At 53.9% G+C, this 17,642-nt stretch overlaps 1 protein-coding gene across 9 annotated transcripts in view; it reads right to left on the bottom strand.

The window, feature by feature from the left end:
* ZNF512B (zinc finger protein 512B) overlaps nucleotides 1-16,738 on the bottom strand; it is a 29,424-nt gene extending 12,686 nt beyond the window's left edge. The window contains exons 1-13 of one of the 9 annotated variants that reach the window (XM_086853254.1): nucleotides 16,575-16,738; nucleotides 12,255-12,377; nucleotides 11,205-11,284; nucleotides 10,301-10,429; nucleotides 9,764-9,936; nucleotides 9,345-9,598; nucleotides 8,481-8,552; nucleotides 6,735-6,869; nucleotides 5,305-5,429; nucleotides 2,798-2,890; nucleotides 1,868-1,966; nucleotides 985-1,155; nucleotides 109-300 (exon numbers count right to left, since the gene is read on the bottom strand). In XM_086853254.1, the coding sequence (XP_086709380.1) occupies nucleotides 109-300; nucleotides 985-1,155; nucleotides 1,868-1,966; nucleotides 2,798-2,890; nucleotides 5,305-5,429; nucleotides 6,735-6,869; nucleotides 8,481-8,552; nucleotides 9,345-9,598; nucleotides 9,764-9,936; nucleotides 10,301-10,429; nucleotides 11,205-11,284; nucleotides 12,255-12,377; nucleotides 16,575-16,659 (1,731 nt within the window). In that variant the 5' untranslated portion in view covers nucleotides 16,660-16,738. Of the gene's footprint in view, nucleotides 1-108; nucleotides 301-867; nucleotides 1,156-1,867; nucleotides 1,967-2,797; nucleotides 2,891-5,304; nucleotides 5,430-6,734; nucleotides 6,870-8,480; nucleotides 8,553-9,344; nucleotides 9,599-9,763; nucleotides 9,937-10,300; nucleotides 10,430-11,204; nucleotides 11,285-12,254; nucleotides 12,378-15,791; nucleotides 15,983-16,250; nucleotides 16,337-16,480; nucleotides 16,538-16,574 lie in introns of those variants that run through there. The other 8 variants (XM_086853249.1, XM_086853252.1, XM_086853256.1 and 5 more) reach the window with 8 other exon arrangements.
* Between the last annotated feature and the right edge of the window lie 904 nt (nucleotides 16,739-17,642).

Here is a 17,642-nt window from a genome sequence, read left to right as displayed (position 1 = left end):
ACAGCAAGTGAGACATGTGAGCCTTCAACCAGCTGGAGCCGGGCTAGAATCCTGGGATCTCTGTGTACAGCTAATGCGAAACCAAAAGGAGAACTAAAGGCTGCTCACCCGCTTTGTTTCAGGCACCAGGTCATCCTTCATCCTCCGCTTGGTCCAATCCCTGGCCAGCTCGTCCTCTGCTATCTCCTGGAGGTGGAAGACGGCTACTTGGGCTGACGTCCGACGGATGCGGCCGCTCGGGGTCCTCTCAAAATCTTCTACAGGAGCAGGCTCTGGCTTCACCTCTGGCTCCTCTGGAGCCTGCAAGAGAGACAGAGTTAGGAAGGGCATGGCAAGAGAACAAGCGAGCTCTCTGGCCCTGGGAAGGGGATGCTGGGATTTGGGCTGTGTGTTTCCAGGCTTGGTTTGTGCCTCTGCACTGGAGCATGGGAGCAAGGGGAGCAGCCGCCTCCCTCAGCCCAGCAGCAGCCATAGAGTGTGTCCCTCCGTGCTCCCACGTGTACAAATGTCTCCAGTTATTAGAGTTAGGGAGTGATTAGTGTCGGATGCACTGTCAGTAGGGATGAACAGAACAGAAAGGGATGCTCCCCAGGGATAGATCTTGCCACCCCAGTGCTGGCAAGCAGCCGGCACTTGTGAGGGAGCGGCCTGAGGTCTGTTGTTTTTTTTCCTGCAGAGCACGGATGCAGGGTGGGCTGAAGCACAGCCCTGTGGGCTCTGGGGAAAGGGAATGCTGATCACTCCCATAAACAGCATTTTTGGAGGGGTGGAGGAGGGTGTACCCTGTTCCCCCAACACTGCATGGTACAACACACATGCACGGTGATCTGAGGGAGAAAACAACACCGGCCCGACGTCTGCACCTGCCTTGCCCGGCCCGGCCTTGCCCGGCTCTGTCCTGCCCGCAGGCTCCGTGGCTCTGCAGTCCCCCCCGGGGGGGGATGGCCCCGCTCCTCGGGCTGCCGAGGCATCCGGGGGGCTCACCGAGGCCGTGTGTTCTGACCGCACGTGATAGTCGTGGCCAGCCTTGGATTTGTACTTCTTGCCACAGTGTGGGCAGCTGAACACGGGCTTGTCGGCCTCGGCAAGCTGCTTGCCACACCGCTTCTGGTGGTACTGGTAGCCCATCAGGCTGGAGAAGTTGGCCACACAACCCTATGGAGATGGGGAGAAGGGGAGGGTTAAGGAGGGCTGGGGCTTCACGTGGCCACGTTGAAAAGGTTGGGGTGTTTTTCCTCCAGGGAGGAACGTTCCTGAGGAGCCCACTCTTGAAGAGCAGCTCTGCCAACCCACCCCATTCCAGTGTTGGGGAATTTGACAGTTCCCAAAGAGCCAGGCACAGGCACAACAGACAGCACCCTGGAGGGATGGGAGGAGCTGTCCCTGCCCCTGGCACTCCCTGCCCCAACACACGGACAGAGCTCTCTGGACAGACACACAGCAGGCAGCGGGAGGGGAAGGCACTGGGGAGGCACTGCCTGCATGGAGAGCAAAGCACCCGCGGAACAAACCTCTGCCACACGCCTCCCTTACCTGTTCGTGACTTGTCTGCAACCCGCTCGGCTCTGGTTTTGGTGTGGTTTGGTTTGGTTTTACGCTGTGCCCGGGACAGTCTGTGCCCCTTCCTGAGCTCAGGAGGCAGAACCTGCCCTCCAGTGCTCCTCAGTCTGCCCTGTGCCCACCCTCCTGCTGGGCTGTCCTGCTGCTGGAGTGCACAGAGCCAGTGGGACAGGGATTGGGATGGCTGAGCTAAGGTGGAAAGGTCGAGCACATGCCAAAGGATGCCTGGAGAGTACATGTCCCCTTCCGCATGGGACTCACTCCTTCCACCTTTTCACAGAACGAGAAACAAGAATTGTTCTCGTACCTCATTGGGGCATTTCAGTTTTCCCATCTGCTTTAGCACTTTCCTCAGCCTTTCCCGCTCTTCCTGTTCACCAAGTCCAGCGGTTTCCACAGGAACAGGCTGGAAACAAGGAAGTAACAGAAGCGACAGAGTCAACCATTTACTCATGTCCTCTGTGCCAGGAGTGGATGGTAAACCCTGCCTTGCAGGGAATTGCCCTGGGCTGGAGGGAACCTCTCATTAGGAGAGCTGGATCTCTCTCTGCTTCATCGTTATGTGCTGGATCTGCTCATGCCTTTCTTGTGATTACACCCAAAGGGCCAGCTGAGAAATCCAGGAGCAGTTCCTGCACAGAGGATTCACCAGCAAGACTGAAGAGCAGATTAAGGCACAGGTAAAAGACAAGTCACAACTGGTAAGCACGGGACACATAGAAATGTAGTTATGCCTTGCCCTGGTATCTCAGAGATGTACAAAATTAGACTTTTGAAACAGCATCTAAACTAGTGCCTGCAAAATTTATTCATGATAAATTTTGTGGCTGCTTTTCCCATGCATGGTGGAGAGCTAAAGACCAGATTTTGAGATTCATGCAAGGCAGAACCCATCAGTCCCAGATTTGCAGGCACAGTTTTGGAGGCAGAGCTTTGCCACTCAAAATCCACCTCACCATACTCACCGGATCTTCCCCTATGGTGGGATCTGAAACCCTGTTTTATTTTTTCAGTCCTCTGCTCTACTTATCAGGATCAACATGAGCCTAACTCACTACCTGAGAAGGAAACATTTTCCTTGGCAGGAAGTGGGAAGCTACCATCCAGGCTGAGCAGTGTGTGAAATGCTCCAAAGGTGGATCCCTCCTTTATAGAGATCATGGAAAGAGGACTTTTGATGGATGGCTTCATCACCTGCATGGAGAAAGGAGGCACAAGCACAGCCCAGCTCCCTTACCTTGCTGACGTGTTCAGCCATGGTGTGGTAATTCAGCCCAGCTTTGGACTTGAACTGCTTTTTGCAGTGTTGACACTTCAAGGCATCCTGCAGCTGAAGGAATTAAAGGCAAATCACAAGACAGGCCAAATCTTTCCAAGGGCTGCTGCTGTTGCTGGTCAATAACCCATGGGTGGCTGTTCCTGCAGCAGTACCCAGTGCTGGGACCCAGCTGGCCACACATTGTCCCTGTTTCCCATCCCAGACCCTGCCTGCAGCTCAGAGCTTTCTCTCTGTTGTCCTGGATACTGTTATCAAACTCACATGCCCCAATTTTTGGAAAACATTCCATTTCAGATTTAGATTTAAAGCCTCAGTGGCTGAAAACATCTGGATGTGGTGTCTTACTCTTCCTGTTAAAGGGTTAGAGAGAGAAGAAGCTTTGATCTACCAACATAAGTGGACTGTGCTCTGCAGGCACTGATGCTCACATATAGTGCAATTTCTGGGCGCCCGGGCTATGTGAAATTAAGGACACAATCACAGGAGGGTATTTTCTGCCTCTCATTGCCCTGCTGTTTGACCCAACTTCGCCTCCTGAGCTCTTGGGGAGTTGCACTAACTGCACACCCCGAGGTATAAGGGCACTTCCACAGTGGATGAACGGATCATGACTTTTGCTGGGGCAGGGACCAGAATTTACTGACTCAGGAGGTTCATGCTCTGGGCACCAAGAGACAGAGTATCTTGACAGGGAGCCAGTGTTCCTGCTTCTCCTGCCAGATGATTGAAGGAAGAGTGGTGAAGGTGAAGCAAGACTGAACTAAAAGCTGGAGAGGCAATGAAGATGGATCTGCAAATCTCTCCTCATTATGGAACTCCAGGAAAATGAAGAATAGACTCACTGCAGTCAGTTAGGAGTGACTCATGGTACCTGTGCTCCCATCAGTTAATCTTGTCGCAGACCGAAGCACTTGATCCTAACAAGGTGGATGCTAACAGCTCCTTGACTCATTAGATGCCACTAACAGCTAATTTGGGATTTAATCCTCTGGTCAACACTTAAAAACATACCACATCCACATTCCAACAAGCCCTCCTGTCCTGGGATACCAGGAGGATATAACTGCCCTTGCCTCCTTCAGGCCCAAACATGTTACAACCCTCCCCATCCCTTTTTTACTTTCCAAAAGCAAAGGAAACAGGTACAGACTGCTTAGTGACAAGAATGTAACATAGAAACCAATTTCCATTTTTTTTTTGTAAGAGTTTTGGGAGCCTGAACATCCTTTTCCTGCTGTCCAGCTAAGGAATGTATCAGTCATTAAAGAAGAGGGAGTGCCTCAACCCCATGGTGGCCTCTGATAGGGATCCCACATGGCTGAAGCAGCAGGGTCTCACTAAGGTTCTGCCACAGGTTCATTTCAGAGATGGAATGCTGAGAGCTGAACCTCTGGTCACACACCTGGAGCTTAGGGACTGTCCTGCCTGGGTTTCCATGAACCATCCCAGCTCCCAGAGCAGCATAGCCAGCTCTGGCAAGGACTCTCTGTCTCAGGAAGTGTGACAGAACACCCACTCCAAGGGCTGGAGCCCCAAATCTGTGACTGAGTATGGGGCTGGCATATTTCTAGCAGAAAGACACCACTGACTGCTCCAGCAGAGCCCTGGCTGCAGGTCATCTGGCTGTGCAGCCTGCACAGAGCCAGCCTGGCTTGGGAGATGCTCCAAAGTGGAGGAAATAAGACCAGTGATGGCCAGGATCCCCACTCCACTGAGGCCAGGATATCAGAGGAGGCAGGATTCTGCCCAGAGTTGCTGTAGTATGGGCTTTGGGAGGGAGAGCAGCCTCCCACTGCTGTATAAACAGCAAGGCAATGGCTGGGGAAGCATTTACAGAAAATGAATGTGGAATCAAAGCCCAGCCACATATTTTCAAAGCAGGAGGCATCGATCCCACGTTGGTTTTCTGTGGCGACGGCTCCGCCAGGTGACGGATGAAGACGCAATCCTGAGCTCTGATGGATGGTGGTGTGGCAGAGAGACAATTTTTCACCGCACCATTACTGAACTCCTGCATCCTGACAGCCTGCCTGAGCACATCCAGGCTCGGAGTCTCCCTGAGACATGCTCTCATGCAACCAGTTTATCTGGTGTGATACAAGGCACAGCACACAGTGAAGCCCCACAGCCAGGGCTCCAGAGGAGGTCAGATTAGAGACAGCCTTAAATCTCTCCAGCCTTAAAACTATTTGTTTAGCTACTAGAAATACCTGACTCTGTTGAGACACTAGGACAAGGGACCCAGATCACAAAGGGATTCAGAATTGCTGAGGATTAGTGTTCAAATTCCTCTGGGTGAATTCAAGTCAGCCAGCAAGCTGAAGATGACCAACAAATGTTTTATCAAACACAGTCCATCTGGATGTGTGCCTGTAGGAGCACCACTGCACATTTATGAGAGGCACATGTACATATCCATTCCCCTCCAAAATGCATGTGTTTGACTGAATAAAGCAAGACCTTACTTTCTGGCAGACATCCATGTGCTTTTTGAGTCCCACAATAGTCTTCCTGGTTATAACACTGCAGGTTGGACAGGAAACTTCCCCCTTCTCGCTGATCTCCCGCTGCCACTGGTCCTCGGGGTTTGCTGGTGAGGAAGAGAGGCGTTACATCCAACCTGCCTTGGCTGCTTGATTTGATAAGTTGTAAAGCAGTGAACTGGGAAAGTTCCTGATGTTAAAAAAAGAGACACACTCTCCCAAGCAAAGCCAAAACTGGACATGAACCATAGAGCTGTCCTTGCCCCATTCTCTTGCAGCTGCCCAAGTAAACTGGGTCACTGGGTCATTTTATGTGGAGTTACCAGACCTGATGACCTGAGGAAAGACCCAGGTCTTTCCAGCCACTCTGGTATCCTGCACACTGGGAGTTAAAAAAAGATGATGATGCCCCCAGCCACCTGATCCTGCCCTGCATGGAATAACTTCCCCCTGCCAAACAAAACAATTAGCGGGAGTGAAACAAAGGTGAGTGTCTCAGCTCCATCCGGACGTGTGCCTGGAAAGCTTCTCTGGCAATCCTCTTCCCAGCAGACACGGAGGAAGCTGGGGGACTGCTGGCTTCCAAGCATCTGTTTATTTGAATGGCTGTGACCAGCCTTTAAAAAACCCAAAATAAGAGATCCATGGGGCCAAAAGCAGCTCCCAGGCCCAGAGTTCATGCCGTGTTCTCAGCAGAGCAGCGCTGGCCTTCCAGCAAGGGAAGCCTGGGCTGAATAAAATCCACCAAGTCTGTTTATTTGGCTGCTCTTGCATGGCTGTGAGATCAGAGAGTCGTTTATTTGAATTTGAAAGCAGTGCAAGGCACTGCAGCTGTGTTTATCTTGCACATCCTGCGTTCCTCCTGCTGTCAGAGCTCTCAGGGAATGCAAGCAACCTGTGCTGTGTGTAGGTTGCACCTCAAGGCTCAGGGAAGGCGTAATTATTCCCAGAGTTATGCACCGCTGTCATTCATGGGAATGATGTTAGAAAAATGCCATCATCACATGGGTCACATGCTGACTCACAGTGAAGCCAGGTGGAATTTGGCTCTCAACTCCCAGCACTCTCATCACATTGACCTGGCAGTGAACTGAAGGTAAGGTGCCCCTCAGGATGTCAATTGTGGCGGCACCAACATTTCAGCAGCAGTGGCTGTTGCCACATCTGTATTATATCTCAAAAGGGCAGGAGTTGTGTGCTCCTACCTCTGACTTTGCTGCTGCTCCTGATGAACCTGCCAGAAAACTCACCCAGTGAACAGCCTGCTGGACCAAGAGGGGTGTGGGGACCATGAGCTGCAGGTGAAATGGGGATGGTGGCATGAAGGTAGGGACCATGAGGGCTTGGGGTAGTGCACAGAAAAGCAGCTACACTGCACACAAAGGCCTGTGCTTTGCCCCTACCAGCCTCACCTGCTGGTAGATGCACAGACGTTTCCTTCTTCACACCAACTCCTGGAGGTTTCTTTTTCAGCTCCTCCATGTTGGCATTTCCCTCTAGCTTCTTGGCTCGATGGGCTTTTGCTTTGTCCTCTGCTTTGACAAGACCTGTAAAGAAAGAGGATTTTCATTCACTACTTGCTTTAATGCCTTCAGAGCAACTCACATTTAACAGGTAAAAAAATCTCTCCCTCTAAGCCAGGGACACTGAGCTGGCTGCATGTCTGCCAAGGCTGTACATGTAGGCTCAGGTCCATAATTATGACAAGCAATATCCTAACAGCTTGTGGTGTTTTACAAACAGCATCATTTCCCCCAACACAAGTTTATGAACTATGGAAACTCCATGGCAAAGTGAGGTAGGATGCCTCCAGCCAGGCAGACAGAGCGGGGAGAAGGGAATAGGATGCTTTGCAAAGAACTGAAAAGGCAGAATTGGAACAGCAAATTCAGTGTGTAAAAGGGATGTCCCTGCTGATGTTCCCACAGAGGAAATGCTGTTTAACTCCCCTAGATCAAATCCCCCAAATCCACGTGCAGTTCAGCCCTGCACCTGTGCTTTCACAGAAGGTGCTGGAGGCAAGGAGGTGAGTACCAAGGTCAGATCCACACCTGTGACATGAGGGTCCACATCCTCCTAAATCTGGGGGTTGTGACTCTTGCAAACCCAGGGTCTGAATGGAGACAGCACCCCATGAAGTGCTGGGGCACCCTCGTCTTTGGGAAGTGACTGCCACATGGAACTCGGGGAGTGTAGGCAAACACCAGCCCCATCTTCACTTTCCATCTGAGGTGCCGGGTCATGGGAACACCTTGTTCTCCAGGAACCCACAGCAGACACTTCAGTGTCTGGCAGTGCCTCTGTGGGGAAGATAAGGGAAACAAGCCCAGACTTCCCAGGAGCCAGAGGAAAGGAAATCACAGAGACCACATCCAGCCTGCTCGTCAGTGTTCAATTCCTTCAAAGCCATTAGTGCCTCTCCCCCGAGTGCCTCATACTGGAAGGTGCTGCCTCCTGCAGTGCCTGGAAATCCGCTTTCTGCTTCTCTGGCTGAACATATCTCATAGTCAGCCTGAATCCAGTTGCTCTCATTCCAGGGATGCTCCAGGATTTCCCCCTCCTTCCCAACCAGTTGAGCGTATTTATGGAGCATGACCGAAGTCCCACTTGCTCTTGCTTTGTCAGGCTGCAGCAGCCAATTCCTGGGCTTCCTCTCAGCAAACATCCCAGCAACACATCTCCTCTCCCTTGGATTCATTCTCCTGAATGTGGGCGACCAGCCCTGGAGATGGAGTCTGAGGGATGGGTGCGTCACCAGCCTTTCTACGCAGCAGAATTCCTTCCCGACGCCACTGGAAACGCTGCGACATCCCAGGATGGTGGGATGGTGAGGAGATGATGTTTCTCGTATCTCACTGGTGTCAGCAGCTCGTTACTCTCGTGTTACAGATGAACATACCCGGATCCTTTCCTCTCTTCCCTCATTTCCCAGCACCAGGCTCCAGAACAGAGCCTGGGGTTGTTATCAGACCCAACTCTGTGACTGCTTTTCAATCCCTTTATGACTTTCTCATGGTAAAAGGTGCCAGCTCCTCCAGTGTGAGATCTTGGGCTTTGTTTGGCTCCACCACAGGCAGGGAGCTTGGGGAAGGGGCTTCCCTGCAATGCCCCAGGGAGAGGGTACAACCCTCCAGGTGACCAGAGTTGTCCTGTATTACCTTTCAGTCCAAATGTCCCCGAGATGGATGGCTGCTCCCCCGTAAACTTCTTAGGAGTTTTCTGTTTCCTTCCTGACTCAAAAGAGAGAAACAGAGAGAGAGATTTGGTCAAATAACTGTACTGCCAGGGGAATTCATCAGTCCTGGGGCATGGGGTGGGCACACACTCCATGCTGAGTGGGTCAAAGGCTGTCAAATGAAGCACCCACCCACTAAACACCAACAAACTGTGTTTCTCTCTCCACAAAACCAGGATAAATCTCTTATTCAGGATTAATTCAATGAGTGAAAGTGGTGGCTCTGTGTTATGCAAAAGCTAACCAGCTCCCACATGTGGCTGTGGTGGTTTGCTTTGGTGCTTCAAGCAGTGGAACCTCAAACCATGACGGAGGCAACCACTGCCCTACACCAGCTCTACAGTGGCCATGGACAGATAGAGGCTCTTCACCCTGCCCCAATCCTTCAGGAAAATGGATTTGCCAGAACCATCCTGGTTTAACCTGACACACTCAATGAGGACAGAGAAGCTGACACAGCAGCTTGCTGTACTGCCAGGAATTAAACCCATTTCCAATCCTATCATGGGATTGTTAAGGTTGGGAAAGATCTCTAAGATCATCAAATCCAACTATCACACAGGTCCTTTAGAAATATTTCTACCACAGCTACAACTGAGTTTTAACTCCCAGTGAAGCTGCAAGAAACTGGAGAGCAGGGCAAGCTATTAAGGTCTAGAAACAAGGCTTGTCTGTCCCTTGGATTCAGAGAGACACTGGCAGCAGTGCTGGCTGCAGCAGATCCCCCTCCCACGGGACACGTCTCTCTGGGCTCCCGAATCAGCATAGCCCTGGGCTCTAATCTTACTGTGCTTCATCCTCTCAGGGTCTTCCTCCTGCAGCGAGGCCTGGCTGCCCCGCTGCTGCCCGACATCCTTGCCACTGGAGGACTTGGCCGTGGGGGTGGCAGCTGCCATCGCCTCAGCTGCTGCAATCTGGAACTCCTTGCTCTCCCGGCTCTCTGCCAGGCACTCGCCATTCTCCGCGTGCTCCTGGGCCACGGCTTTTTCCATCTTTGCCTGTTTGGGATGGATGGTGGGGCAAGCTGAACTCTCAGCAGGTCTAGGGCAAAGCACAGAGGGCTTGTTTAAAGAGGGGTTGTTAGACAAGTGTCCTGACACCTCTCCCCCCACTGCCAGCCCAGGTTGTAGGAATGGAAGCAGGCATGTTCCCCTTCTCCCAGCCATCCCTACGCCACTGCCATGCAGCCCAGCCACAGACTGGTACCTTTTCTTTCCACTGCTCTTCCCAATGGCCTTGGGCACTTTGTTTTCTGCTTTGCTGGCTGGCACTGGCCGGTCCAAGTGATTCCAGAGCCGATGCTTTTCCAGCTGGGTTTTGGAGGTGAAGGCAGCTTCGCAGTATGAGCATGAGTATGTCAGCTTCTCTGAGATCGCACCCTGAGTGGAGCAGGGAGAGGCAGGTGAGCACAGATGTTAGCCCACAAAAGAGAGGCTTCTTCTGATGCAGGCATGAACATAAATCATATGTAATATCCTTCTGCCCTTCCAAACAGTTACCATAAGTCCATGATCCCCCTGGGCCAGACCTCACACTGAGCTGCAGAGACCTCAGTCCCTCTCTCTCACACACACACACACACACACACACACCCCTTATGAATTGCTCTTGGCCCATCTCTGCCCTCCCCATTTTCACCTCATGCTTTTCCTGGTGTTTAAGGCCTGCGAGCAGCATTACATTGCAGGTGGTAATGGAAGAGCCAACCACTGAAAAGGGCAGACAGTTCTCCAGTCTCCTTACCCCTTGGCAGCGCTGATAGTGGTACTTCAAGCCATAAATGCTGGGGAACTCCAGCCAGCAGCCTGAATTGGGACATTTCACCCTAGAGTGGGCTTTGAATTCGTCCTTCCACTGGTTCATCAGGGGGAGCTGAGAACAGGAGAAACAAGAGATAGCTGAGTGAAGAGCACCCTGTGCCTGGGTGTGTGCTGATGCATCCCAAGGGAGCTGGGAGGTTACATGGGACCTCTGAACAGTCCCATCCATCCCTTCCACCACACAGCCATGAAGTGGACCCCAGAGGTGTGTTTCAGTGTAGCAATGCTCACTCCAGTGAGAGCTGATGGGACAGATGCTGCAGGCTCTATAGGCTAATGATTCCTGCTGAGGCTTTACCTTGCCATGCCTCCCAGAGCACACGAACACTCCCCACCAGGCTGGGGAATAAATCAGGCCCAAAGTCATCTGGCTGATTTAATCACCCCACATTTCATCTAGTCCGTAAATCACCCCATGCCCCTGCTCTCATGACAAACTGCTCCATGTGTTGTTCATGCCACCAGGCATGAATTAAACTGCACAACTCTGCAGGGAATAAATCAGCCCCTTGCCATTACTGCTGGTTCATTAGCCAAGGCTGACACGGCTGTGAAAGGATCCAGTCATCTGGACATGGCCCTGGGAAAGTGAGGCTGGAAAGGGGTACAGTTCCTTAACCAGGGTTTTGGAAGATGCTGGATGCCTGCATGTAGGGGTTGAGGGACCAAGATCTTGCTCAGCCCAAGACAAGGCTGCTCTGAAGATTAAACCACAGGAGAGGCAGGTTTAACCCTGAAATGGGGCTGGCTGGAGTGCACAGTGCAAGGCACATCAGACACAGAGCAAAGCAGGAAGGACTCAAGGACTGGAGTGTGTGGGGTCTTACAGGGATGTCTTTCAGCGCCTGGTTCTCAGCCTTGGGTCTTCCTTTCTTCCTGCCTTCGGTTTTGTCACTGGTTGCATTTCCTGCAAACAGACACAGCACACATCACCAGCCATGCCAGAGGAGCAGCTGTCCCAGTAATTCTGCTGCCCAGCCTCAGTTTCCTGCTGCCTGCCTGATGCCCTCAGCTCTAGGCTGGCCATTCTCTGTCCTAGCAAGGATGGAGATTCCCCTCTGGAAGGCAATGCCAGCTGCCCTACAAATGAGGTGCTGATAAGATGTGGCGCAGGGAAAAACAGTCTCCTGAACACAGGGCTGTTCATATTGCGGACAGCTGGAGTTCATTCCCTTTAGCAATAAGTTATCCTCCTCTGTTAGCAATTATGGCTTCAGTCCCCTCAAGGTAACAGTGGCATCTGGGAAACATTTAGGGCACACGCATTTCCCCACAAAGCCACTGATTTTGGAAGCCCCATCTGAGCTACATCGTTGGGGTCCAACCCCCTCCTCTGGATGCACCCCTGGGCATCCAGAGCTGCCCATAGCAAGGTAAAGGCACTGGAAGCCTGTCTCATAGAGGGGATCTGCCCAGCATAAACAGACAGGAGGAAAAATCTCCTTGGGCCTGGAGATTCCTGGATAGAGAAATCAGCCATCCATCAGCATGACAGCCCTTAGTGTGAGGGTCCCCCAGGGCTCGTATGCTCACAAGCCTCCACCCCGGGGGCCGCGACACGGGAGGCAGCAGATGGCCTGAACTCATTTAAGCCTTTCCATCCTTTGATGTAACACTTAGCTACCAACACGATAAATAAGCAGTGAGACACCCATCTCGTTAAGCCAGACACACGCCTCTCCGAAGGGAGCAACCATCTCCATCCCACCCCTCCTGCTCCCAGGGACCAGCTCTCTCCAGCTCCCAGGGCTCTGGGGCTTTTCGGCCAGCACAGCCCTCACTGGAGCAGAGAAACATCAAGACCCCCCAACTCCTGTCACTGGGCTCATCCCCTCCGCCCCATCCACCTCCACTGAAAGGACAAATCAGTTCCTTACCCAGCTTGGGCAGCTCTGCTGGCGGGTTTATCCTCGTCTCCGTCCTGCTCTCTTTGCTGGCAGTGGGTTTGTTAGAGCCCGCAGTTTTCCTTCCACCTTTACAGGTATAGGAATCCGCCATCTCTGAAAGAAGCAGGGGAGGCGTTAAAATTCACTCCTCAGAGCTGGGAACAACACATGGTGAGAGCAAGGAGAGCTGCTGGGGAGGGAGGGAAATGAGAAAGCCATCACACAGCTTCAAGATTCCCACAAAGAGAAGAAACGGGACGTGCTTCCGAGTATTTGTTCTACAGTTGAGGAACGCCACAGACATGGCTGGAAAGCTGCTCTCATTACAGCCTGGCTTCCCCTTCACATACAATGGCAAAGACTTTATTAAAAATTATGGGCTGACTTTGCCCAGAGAAGTAGTGAATAAATGGCTTTTCCTCTTCGTTTATTTCTCCGCTTTCATTTAAGACACCAAAAGCAAAAAAAAAAATAGTGAGTTTTAATGAACAGATGTAATGATAAATTTCCAATTTTCCTTATTAATGGGAAACTGTTATAAACTGAGAATTGTTAATGTTATCGGAATTTTCCGTATTAATAATTCAATTTGGCTTCTTTATAAATAATGAACGTCAGGAATTATCGCACAAGGCCCACTCTCACTCCTGATGGAAGTGGGCAGTAGGACACCCCTCCATTCAGCAGTGCCAAGAGGAAGCCCACGGCAGGATTGGCTCTGCCTCTGGCTTCAAGTTCCTTCTTCCCCTCCCAACAGCACAAGCAAAGGCACGTCTGAGGATGGGGGGCTGCTCTGGGAGATGCCAGACATGGATTTGGGGAAAAGAAGTCCTCCATGCCTCCACAGTGAGAGCATCAGGCCCTTGGGAAGAGATTCCTTGGACCACCATGACCTTGAGACCTTGGCTGGGATGGGATGCTGATGTTCACCCATGCGTTTCTTAAAACACGGATTTGACTTGTCACGTGCAATTCCTCCCACATGTTTAGCGTCATTTAACTCAAAGGAGCTGACTGCCAAAGCATCCACACTCGTCCTTGTCTGTCCCCATGCCCAGAGGGATGGAGGAGCATCTCCTGTGTGACCAGATTGCCAGCCACACCACAAACACGTGGGACATGAAGGTCCAGCAGTTCTTTCTGAGGTGTCCCCAGGGGCTTTCTGTGCAGGATCACGGACTTTCCATGTGGGATGCAGCCCACATGCTCCCAGAACTGGCAAAAGCTTCCAGCATGTGCTCGGCTGGTGACACATATGTGGTTGTCTGCATGGACACAAAGGTTAATCAGATCAAGTGAGAAATTCCAGCCTTGGCAACTCGTTCTGTGGCATTTTGTGCTGAACATGGGGATCGCTGATTCAACTAATTTGGGCTCTTTTTGGGGGAGAGCTGGGTAGGAGTTTGTACCCTGCCTGACAGCAGCTGCTTTCTGGAGCAGGCACAGAGAGGGGTCCCTATGGTCCCTTCCCAAATTGCTGCTCCACTCCCACCAGTGTGGGCACTGCCATTGTCCCCAGTCCTCCAGGGACAAATGTGCCAGTCCCCTTCCTTCCCATGCTGCCTCCTGGCACCTCAGAATGATCCTCACTCAAGCTGCTCAAAGGAAAAAACGAGGAAAAGAAAGACTCACAAAGAAACAGTTAAGTGAAAGCTGAAGAGAAGATTTCTGTGCTTATGATGGGGTGAAAACTGAGGGGAAACCCACACAACTGACATCTTTATCCAGCCAGAGTCGATAAAATGCAAACGGGGAATGGAGCACAGAACCTCCTCGCCTACCTCACCAGCCAGCTCGAGGTGACACACAAAGAGTGACAGCCAGGGCAGACCCTGTTGACATCTCTGGTGCTCACCTCCTGCACCTCATGACACTGCACACCACTGAGCATCACTCCAACTTTCCCTTCCCAGAACATCCAAAGTGCCCCGCTCAGCCCTGCTCCAGCAGCTGGACACCTCTCATCCCCCTTAACACATCAGTCCCCTCAAAGGAATCCTCTCTGCCCAGCTTAAGAGGTTCTGAATCTTCTGCTTTTCCACACCAAATACTCCTTTGAATTTTCCCCCTTATTTTTTAACCAAATGAAAAATAAAAATCTCATAAACCAGTCAGCAAGAGCCAAAATCTGCTCCCTCAGCAAATGATACAACCCCAGGGATCACAGAGGAATTGTCCTGGAGACACAGAGCAAAACTCAGCCCATTGTAGGGTTTTTTGGTAATGTTCAAACCTCTCACTCAATTTTTGAGTAACACAGACTGGAAATAGGCAACAGCCTGTGCTCTTCCACACTTTCCTTAAGGTTTTGCTGAAAACTCTTTTGCAGCTGGTAATGGGAAAAGAAGGTATGCACAAGTTCTGGCCATGACGCACAGGTGGGATGTGGTGAGGGAAGGCTGGGCCTGGTAGCATCTTATGAGGTCCCCAGCTCTGTCTATGTAACTTTTCAGAACTTTGTGGCAATATTTTTGAAGCATCCCACTCCAGCTCCAGGAAAAAAAACACTCCTGTGAAGGCAGGCACCAAAACGTGATGAGTGAAGGCCAAGCTGGCACTGCTGGGAGCAAGGGTAAGGAGGAAACCCATGGCTGTGGGAAGAGGAAAGTGACATTTAGGAAAGAAAGGCACTGTTCCCAAGCCACTGGCTGCCCTGTATGGCTGAAAATTTGGCATAGAATGGGAAAGGGGAAATAATTCCATGCAGAAATGCCTGTGCATTATTTTGAATCAGGCCTGAAGGTGTATGTATGTAGCCAGGGATGGCTGCAAACCTCACAACATCCTTAGGGTTACCAGGGGAAAGTCACCTGCAGATCATGACCCCAAGTTCTCCTGCCACGATTCCCACCCCTGTCACATTGCTATGGATGGACTTTGCTGCACAACAACTGCCTGGTCAATCTGCTCTATCTATCATCAATAATTTACCAACAACTCCAGAGGTACAGAAAGCCAAAAGCCAAGGCAGCTGCCTGTCCCAGCACAAGCCATGTGCCAGCAGAGATGCAATGAGACCAGCACAGATGATGGATGCTGAAGGGCACTGCCATCCCTGTCGCTGTCAGAAGAGCTGTGCACCCTCCCATGAACTCCTGGCAGAACCGGAGCTGCTGGGCAAAACTTCCAGGGAATAAAGACAAGGAAGAGGAGGGAGAGGTTTCCTCTCCAAGAATCGTCCTCGCTGGAGGTTTCCCCAGGAGGGAAGCACGTGGCAGGAGAAGTCCTGCGAGCCACTGCCTCCCTGGGCACGGCTGGTGGCCGGGCCACTCCGGAGGGACACGGAGCATCCCGCTGCCATCACCCAAAGCGAGTGACAGCCATCGAGGCTCTCCAGGAGGGAGAGCTTCACCCGAGGCACGCACCCAGCGCTCCTGCCGCACACGGCTCTGACCAGGAGCAGACGAGGCTTTTGAAGGTGTAAAGTTTCTGTTCGAGGCGCGTTGTGCCGTCCCTCCCCTCTCTCTCCCCGGGCACTGACACGAAGGGAAAAGCGCCGCACATGCCTGGCAGACAATGAGTCCTCACCGTGCCGCGGGGACCGGGGTGTCCCCTGTCGCGGGGGTCAGTGGGTGCGGGGGGCTCTGCCCGGTGCCGCTGTCACCTCATGGGCCGGGGGAGTTCTGCCCTGCCCGGTCCCGCTGTCACCTCCGGGGCACGGCGACCTCTGCCCTGTCACCTCCCGGCCCGGCCGTGCCACCCGCGTCCCCTCACTGCCCCTCCCCGCTGTCACCCCGCGGGCGGCGCCGCCCGGGCCTGTCACCCCCCGGGCCCGCGCCGCATCCCCGGGAGGCGGCCGGGGCTCCCCCGCGGGCCGGGCCCGGCAGGGAGGGGACGGAGGGCCCGGCCCGGCCCGGCCGCGCTCCGGGAGGGGAAGAGCGAGCGGCAAAATGGCGACGCGGCGGCGGGCGGAGCGGAGCGGAGCGGAGCGGGGCGCGGGGGTCCCCGCCGCGGGGCCGGCCGGCCCGGGGGCCGCTCGGTGCTTACCTCGGCGGGCCGGGCCGCGCTGCGGGGCGCGCAGGGCCGGCACCCCCCGGCCGGCCAGGCGGTGCCGCCCGCCGCCCCCGGGCCGCCGTGCGGGGCTCCCGGCGCGCCCACACCCGCGGCGGCGCCGCGCTCCGCTGCCGCGCTCCCGCCCGCCCCTCGCCGCCGCCGCCGCGGCTCATGCGCGCTCCCCGCCCCGCCCGGCCCGGCCCGGCCCGCCCCGCGCCCCTCACCGCCGCCACCGGGCCGCTCCGGCCTCGCCTGGCTCCGGTACCGGGATCGGCACCGGGAAGACGGGCGGGGCAGCGCCCCCCGGAGCCGGCTGACCTGGGCAGGTGCGGCCGGAGCCCGGTGCGGGCAGGGCTGCGCTGCGCTGCCTGTGCGGGATGCGGGCAGGGTGCCGAGCTGCCATCCGCACCTCCGGGGAGTTCGGCCTCCGTCACACCCTCCGGGGTGCAGGCAGCGTGTCCTGCCCGGCGTCCTGCCCAACCAGGCTGTAGGCGCTGAGTGTCCTGCCTGTCACCTTCCTCTCCAGCGTGTCCTCCCTGTTGTCCTGCTCTCCTGGTCGTAGGCAGGACACCTTTCCCCTTACCCTGTTCGCCAAGATGCAGACAGGCTGACCTGCTTGTCGTTCTGCTCGGCAAGGTGCCCTGCCGGTTATCCTTTCCTCCAGGGTGTCCTGTACATCATCCTACCTTCCGAGGTGTTGGCAGTGTCCTGTGTGTCACTGTTCTTTCCAGGGTGTCCTGTTCATCATCCTGCCCGCAAAGGTGCAGGTAGGATGCCCTCCCCATCCATCAATCCATCCAAACCCAGGGTGCTCCAGCTCCCCTTGTAAAGCCACCCCAGCCCCTGGGAATGATGACGGGTGCGAGCCTGTTGGGATGCCCATGGGGCACTTTCCCCGCTCCCAGGGATGTCACCCCTGCAGAGCTGGTGGCACCTGGGAAGGTGCCGCAGGGCAGAGCCAGCCTTGGTTACCGGCTGCGGGAATGCATAGCCACACCACGATCCACCAGTAGCCGGGAAATTAGGGAAAATCACATCAATTTTGCCAAGTGAGAGCAGAACCCAGAGCAACCACTGCTGTCAGGGCCACCCTGCCTGCTCCTGCCGGCAACTGGGAGGCCCTGTGGCACAGTTGTTCAAAAAAAGAAAAGCCCAACCCAAGCCGGGAGTTTCCCCGCGGTTTTCCCCTCTTTGTCTCCATTGCGGGGAAAAGAGCTTAATTAACGTCTGCAGAGAGCAGGGAAAGCTCGGTGTAATTGCTAGGTATGATTATCGGTGGAGCGGAGGGTGCTCAGCAGGGTGGGAGGGACAGGCACAACCCACCTTCTTTGTATAAAATGAGGCATATCCGAGGCGGCCTCGCTTCCCAGGCAGGGAGCTGCCTCT

Source organism: Cyanistes caeruleus, chromosome 16 (genome assembly GCF_971803275.1).
Source record: "Cyanistes caeruleus chromosome 16, bCyaCae1.hap1.1, whole genome shotgun sequence".
Lineage (NCBI taxonomy): Eukaryota > Metazoa > Chordata > Aves > Passeriformes > Paridae > Cyanistes > Cyanistes caeruleus.
This window is presented reverse-complemented; position numbering and strand designations above follow the sequence as displayed.